The sequence below is a fragment of the Microtus pennsylvanicus genome, chromosome 9, assembly GCF_037038515.1.
Source record: "Microtus pennsylvanicus isolate mMicPen1 chromosome 9, mMicPen1.hap1, whole genome shotgun sequence".
Taxonomy (NCBI): Eukaryota; Metazoa; Chordata; class Mammalia; order Rodentia; family Cricetidae; genus Microtus; species Microtus pennsylvanicus.
Genome location: NC_134587.1, coordinates 38,881,556 through 38,888,000, shown reverse-complemented (window position 1 = coordinate 38,888,000; position 6,445 = coordinate 38,881,556). Strand labels below are relative to the sequence as shown.

The following is a 6,445-nucleotide window of genomic DNA, read 5'->3' as shown; positions in this document are numbered from 1 at the left end:
GGGGCGACGATAGCCTCGGCATCCGATGGCCAGCATCGAGAGGGAGTGGCTGAAGACATGGCCTCCGCAGGACAGGGGTGTGGACGCCAGTGGGAACCTAGGCTGCCGCTTCTGGATGCCACGGACATCGCCCCACCGGGGAGGGTCTGTTCGGGTTCGAGGAGCGCGAGGGCGCGGGGACCTCTCAGGCTGCTGACCTGGGGAACCAGAGGCAGCGAAGGCTTTGGGCGGCGCCCCAGGGGCACGCAGAGGCTCACGCTGCCTAGAGCTGGGCACACGCAACTCGGCGTTCCCCGAGGACCGCCGCGGACTCCGGCGGGGGCGGCCGCGGGGGCGGGGTCTGTGGGGTCCGGGGGTGGGACCGACGCGGATTGGCTAGGCGCGGCCGCGTGACCGACCCCTTATAGGGCGTGGCGTAGGGCCGCGGCTCGGGTGCGGTAGCAGCTGGCGGGCGAGGTCCAGGCGGCTTGCTGCGGCTCGGCTAGGAGCCCCTGGCGCGCCGCGCCCTCGGTGCCGGGCCGCGGAGCCGGGGATGCTCGCGGCGCCCAGGAGTCATGGTCCGCTTCGGGGACGAGCTGAGTGGCCGCTATGGGGGCCCCGGCGGCGGCGAGCGGGCTCGGGGCGGCGGGGCCGGCGGGGCGGGTGGCCCGGGCCAGGGGGGTCTGCCGCCGGGCCAGCGGGTCCTGTACAAGCAGTCCATCGCGCAGCGCGCACGGACCATGGCCCTGTACAACCCCATCCCAGTCAAGCAGAACTGCTTCACCGTCAACCGCTCGCTCTTCATCTTCAGCGAGGACAACGTCGTCCGCAAATACGCTAAGCGCATCACGGAGTGGCCATATCCTACGGGGGCCTGGCCGGGCGGGGACCGGCGGAGGTCAGGGGCTGGGGCGACGTCGGTGTCCGCGCGGCGGGTCCGGGAGGGGCGGCTGAGGCCTGGGCGGAGGCGCCCAGTGGCCATCTTTCTGGTGCTGGGAGGGGGTGCGACCCGGGAGAGGCGCGTCGCGGACCCCACGGGCCGGCGAGGAGGAGCGGGGCGGAGCCTCTGGGGCGGTCTCCGAGTGCGTGTGTGCGTGGTTTGGGTGTGCGTGTGTGTGGTCGTGGAGGCCACGACGGACTGGGTGCACGCTGGGCGGAGCCCCTTCTGACCTGGGGCTTGTCCCTTCGTGCACTTGGTCTTGGGGAGCCAGGTTGGGGCACACAGCATGCGGCCGTCCTGGAGGACACGGGAGGGCGAGTCCGAGTCTTGAGGTGTGAGGGCCGTGTGGATGCAGGTCCTTGCGCGTGCTGACTGCAGGTGCCTGCGTTTATGTGCGGGCATCGCTTGAGCCGGTGCTGCGCGTGCGTGTGTTCGGCATTCTTGGTACATTTGTTCACGTGCGGGTGTAGATACTTGTGGCTGTGTCTTTAGGTAAGGGCGTGCGCCTGCGCAGGACCCGCTTCTGCTGCTCTGGGGGGCTACTGGAGGGTTCTCCCGTGGCGCTGGCGGGCTAGGCAAGGCAGCTGTCCGTGGTGCTGACGGCGTCGGAACTAGCGGAGGGGCTGGGCAACTGCAGAGGCCCCGCCTCTTGGCTGCCCCCAGAACTAGGGCGGGGAGCTGAGAAGACTAGCCTTGAAGGGGAGAAGGTGGGTGTCGGCCAGCAGTCGTCGACCTGGCTACTGCACTGCGCTGTCCTCATCTTCACTACCTCCGTAGCGCCTCCTAGCCAGTCCTTAACCCACACACGCCCTTCGAATACATGATCCTGGCCACCATCATCGCCAACTGCATTGTTCTGGCCCTGGAGCAGCACCTCCCTGATGGGGACAAGACTCCCATGTCTGAGCGCCTGGTGAGTGCTGGCTAAGGGTTTGGGGGGCTGAAAGCTTGGGTAGTGGCAGGTTGTCTGATGTGTCTGAGCTGGACAGGCAGGACCCTGTCCTGACTCCTTGTCCAGTGCCAGGAAACTGGGATGGCCAGTTGAGTGTGATGAAAGACCAGGGAATCACTAGCTGGCGCCTTGTGACTTTAGCTACCCCTACTCCCCAGATGGTTCATTTGTGCATGCTATGCTGGCCTTGACTTAAGGACCCAGTTCTAGACCTGGAATGAGGGAGGGGCATTTCTCATAGCTATAATAAGAATGTCAGGCTTTATGAGCAGCCCTGTGTCCAGCTGACCCTTTCCTGCCATATTCCCTAAGGAAGCACTTCTTCCCAAATGTTTCAAATCCATATTCTCCTCTAGTGTCTTGCCAAGAGTTTCCTAGAACCCAGTGATGTCCATTCTGGGAACCAGAAGCCATACCTCTGGGATTATGACTCTTATGGAGTGGGAGGCAGGATTGAAGGCCAGCCTTCTGCACTCAGGAGGTTTGAAGGGCTAGTGTCACTTCACAGGTGAGGGCACGGCCACAGCTCTCTCCTGCTGCCCTTTTGCCTGGACTTAGCATGTGCAGAGTGTGACTGTGAGACTATAGTACTTCTTGTATGGAGGAGAAGCTAGTGGGGTTCAGAAGGACCCTGGGGACCGAGCTCTCTAAGGAGAAGAGGCTGCTCTGTTCTCTCTCCATCCTGGCTGTTGCTTCTCTGACTTCAGCTCAGATAAAGCAATGTGTAGCTTGGGACCTGGCATCTTGCTGAGCTCCGGTGTGGCCTGTCTTCCCATTCTCTTCTGAAGTTTGGCAGGAGAGGTGGCTCTGAGAAGGTGGACTTCATGACAAACTAAGAGGATGTTTAGGATGGCCACCTGGGATTGAGGATCTTCCTGAAGGACAGGAGAAGGCTAAGTGGGCGTAGAGAGTATAGACTGGGAAGGAAGATTGTGAGTTAAGTCATGTTTCAAGGCAGAGGGTAAGTAATGGTCTCTGGACACCTTTGGTCATGTCCAGAAGGGTTCCTCTGTTCCTTTGGGCTTCTGGCCTAGTAGGAGCTCTGCTTGCTCCATTCTTGTGGTGAACAACCATTCCAGAGGCCAGAGAAGGGAGTGAACTTGGAGGTTTACCAGGTTGAGCATCACCAGCGCCAGGCCACAGGTCATGACCATATCTCTAGGGAACTCTGGCCCATAGGCCAAGAGGGTCACAGGCCAGACTGAGGTCAGTGCAAGGGGCCATGAACTTAGGCATCCTTTGTTGGCCAAGTCTCATGTTCAGCTTTCTGATTACCTGTGTCAGAGCAGCAGGTTTGCTTGGTGTTGATAATGATGGGAATGGGAGGATGTAACTTTTGTGGCTGAGCTGTTGGGAAAACAAGCAGTATATGCCACTTTGGGCCTATCCTGGAGCTCCAAAATGTTCTCGACTAAGCTCAGCCTTGCCTGTGGGCTCAGTCCTCAGGGGCTGTGAGGATGAACAAAAGACAGACAGGCTTGGACACTAGCTACCTAGCAGTAAGGGGCTGAGCGGTGTTAGGACCCCAGTGTGTCTAGCCTCACTTGGTGTCGGTTCCTCATCTCTGGGGCCCCTGCTTCTTCCTCACTTGTCCTCTATAGCTGCCAAGCCTCTGTCTTGCAGCTCAGCGGCTCACAAGCCATTGGCATACCCATCTTCCTGTCCCATCAGCCTCAGTCACGGGTCTGGCTTAGAGGAGCTGGGCAGAAGAATCTAAGGGAGGACTTCCTTGCTAGTGGCTCTAGAATATGGTCAGTTCTTCTCTTTTTGTCCATAAAGACATTGTGAGGTCAGTTTCTTCTTTGGTGCAGATAGTCAACAGTCCCTCCCCTTGAGGAACGAAGACCCTCCCAACTAAACTAGACCAGAAACCTTGAGGCCAAGACCAATGCATGCATTCCTTCAAGAGCTTCATCCCTGTCATGAGTCAGCATCAGGAGGCAGAACAGGGACACTGGGCCATCATGGATGCTCAGTGGCCAGGCTTCTCATTCTACTCATACCTGCTGATAGCCACTTCCCTTTGCAAACTTCAGGGCCATCAGCCAGTCTTAGGGACTGACTCCCTGCAGGCAAGAGAGGGAGGATCAAGCTCATGTGTTGGCAAGGCACGGGGCCCTTGAGGGTCATACTTCTTGGAGAGAGGCTCCAGCTGAAGAAGTTAGTTGGCCCATCTCATGTGGCAGCTCCTTGGAGCATATAGGCCACATGCCCAGTCTTCCTTCATGGGGGCATGGTGTGTTTGAAGAGCAGTTTTTGCTGGAGCTGGTCCTAGGGGCTAACCCTTGTGAATGGACTCTGGAAGCTGTCCTGCTTCCCATCCTTTCTTCCTATTTTTAAAGCTGCTGCCCCAGAGTGTAGCAACTGAATCATGCTAAGCCTCCTTGTCCAGCTCCCTGAAGCTGTCTGCTCTCTTCCCCTTACACCTGATGCTCCTATTGCTTTCTACATCCGTGGTCCTGTAACATCTTCTCCCCATGCTTCATACTGTTTGCTCGGCTCTGGTCCTCCCCAGCATCATTCCTTGTAGGTGTTGGCTAAGAAGTGGACATGGGGATCTTATTAGAGTCCCTGTCTCCATTCCCTTGGTCCTACTGTTTTCTCCAACAACAGTCTTTCCCTTAGACTCTAGCCCTAGAAACTTCTGTTGCCACGCCTTTGACAAGACTCCCTGAGCCTTGGCCTGTGTGGGTTCCCGGGTTTGCTCCCACCTCCCAGTCTCATGCCTACTGCTGGGATGTAGGCCTAGCCTGTATAGGGGCACTGTCCCCTGGTCTTCCCAATATTGTCACTGTAGTTTCCTTAATCCTGGAGCTTTGCTTCTCTTTATTCCCCCATCAGAATTTCCATGTTCTGCTTGTCTATGTGTGTTACATGTGTGAGTGAGTCCCAAAGCAAAGACTAAGGATGCCAAGCTTTCCAGGTGACCTGGCACAGTGGCCAGAGCCTAGGGTCAGACCCAGGTGGCTGTTGGGGTTACATGTGGTCTCAGGTCCAGATACTCCCTCTCTGTGCCTTTGTGCACTTGGAAGGGAGAAGACCTGACTGTATAGAAAGAGTTGCTGTAGTTAATACAAGGACTTGATTTACGGGCATCCAAAATGAGCATCATCACTACCTTTTTTACCTCCTTGAGCAAAGTCTTCTCGATGATTCCAGCAGGACAGTCCTGGTGCCCTGTGAACGGAGCGGCAGCTGGGATGACAGAGTAGAGATCTAAGGTCTCGTAGGCACGATCAGGGCGCTGCTGTCACATCAACAAATGGTAGATCCCATTATTAGTCATGTCAGGTGGTCACACTCGGGCTAGTGGGAGCGAGCAGTGCACACTGGAGGAGCCTAGGTGCCTGGCAGGGTTAGCCGTGGGGTCGTAGGTGCGCCCATCAGACAGGGACTGCTGAGTAGCCATTTTGCTGAGGGGACGGAGGTGAACACTGTCCTGTGCTCCTCCTCAGGATGACACGGAGCCTTATTTCATCGGGATCTTTTGCTTCGAGGCGGGGATCAAGATCATCGCACTGGGCTTCGTTTTCCACAAGGGCTCCTACCTTCGAAATGGCTGGAATGTCATGGACTTCGTGGTGGTTCTCACGGGGTAGGTGGGCCAAGCCCGAGTGCATTGGTGTGTGCTGCCCCACCGTAGGGCTGAAGTGGAAGGAATGTTCATGTTGGTACCCCATCCCCTGAGTGCAGTGCAGAGGGTAAAAAGCTCTCTGATTAGACCTCTGGACGAATGGCTGTTGCTTCTCCCCACTCAACTTACTGGGCTCCCAAGTAAGGCTCTCAGAGACACTGGGGTCTGTTCCCATCTGCTGTACTCTGAGGACCATGCTTGTGTTTGTACTGTGTTTTACCAAAGGGCTCGCTCCTAGGCCTATCAGGAGGAGCCTGATTACAGACCCTAAAAGCAAGGGCATAGGGTCCTGGGTACTATGGATGGTGTGACCCGCAAGTGAGGTGCTTCTTCAGAAGGCTCTTACCTATCTGTGATCTTGAGGAGCACTTGATATCTGAACCATTTCCTGTCTGAGAAGCTACCTGGGACATCTCCCTGATAGCTCTGTGCCACTCCACTGTGTGAGGCTGAGTATGTGATCCTGGTTCTCGCCCTGGCAATGTTTCTGATTTTAGATTTATTCAATGTATGGGTGTTTTGCTTGCATGTGTGTCTGTGTACCACATGTGTGCCTGGTGCCCTCAAAGGTCAGAAGAGGGCACTAGGTGCCCTGGAACTGGAGTTACTATGTGGGTGCTGGAAACTGAATCTGGGTTCTCAGCAAGAACCACAAGTGTTCTTCGCTGCTGAGCCATCTCTCCAGTCCCTCCAGCCCTGAACGTGTTTAGTTACAATGTATGCCTGCTGCTTCCTGTCCATCAGTCCTTCCATACAATGACCAGATTAAAACTCCCTACCGCCCAGGAGCTTGCCCATCTCCTGGCCATCTCGGTTGATTTGTCTGCCTAATGGGCATTGCACAGTCTTCTTTCGTTTCTCTGGTATAGGCTGTGGATTGGGGAACTCCTGTGCTGGGGGCCGAGGCTGTGGTTGGGATGAGGGCTACTCACACAGAGCC

The 6,445-nt window shown here is 56.8% G+C and overlaps 1 protein-coding gene across 11 annotated transcripts in view; it reads left to right on the top strand.

The window, feature by feature from the left end:
* The first annotated feature begins 422 nt into the window (after window positions 1-422).
* Cacna1b (calcium voltage-gated channel subunit alpha1 B) overlaps window positions 423-6,445 on the top strand; it is a 155,354-nt gene continuing 149,331 nt past the window's right edge. For 10 of the 11 annotated variants that reach the window (XM_075985330.1, XM_075985327.1, XM_075985324.1 and 7 more), the window contains exons 1-3: window positions 423-838; window positions 1,727-1,832; window positions 5,327-5,466. In XM_075985330.1, the coding sequence (XP_075841445.1) occupies window positions 555-838; window positions 1,727-1,832; window positions 5,327-5,466 (530 nt within the window). In that variant the 5' untranslated portion in view covers window positions 423-554. Of the gene's footprint in view, window positions 878-1,696; window positions 1,833-5,326; window positions 5,467-6,445 lie in introns of all 11 variants that reach the window. The other variant, XM_075985333.1, reaches the window with a different exon arrangement.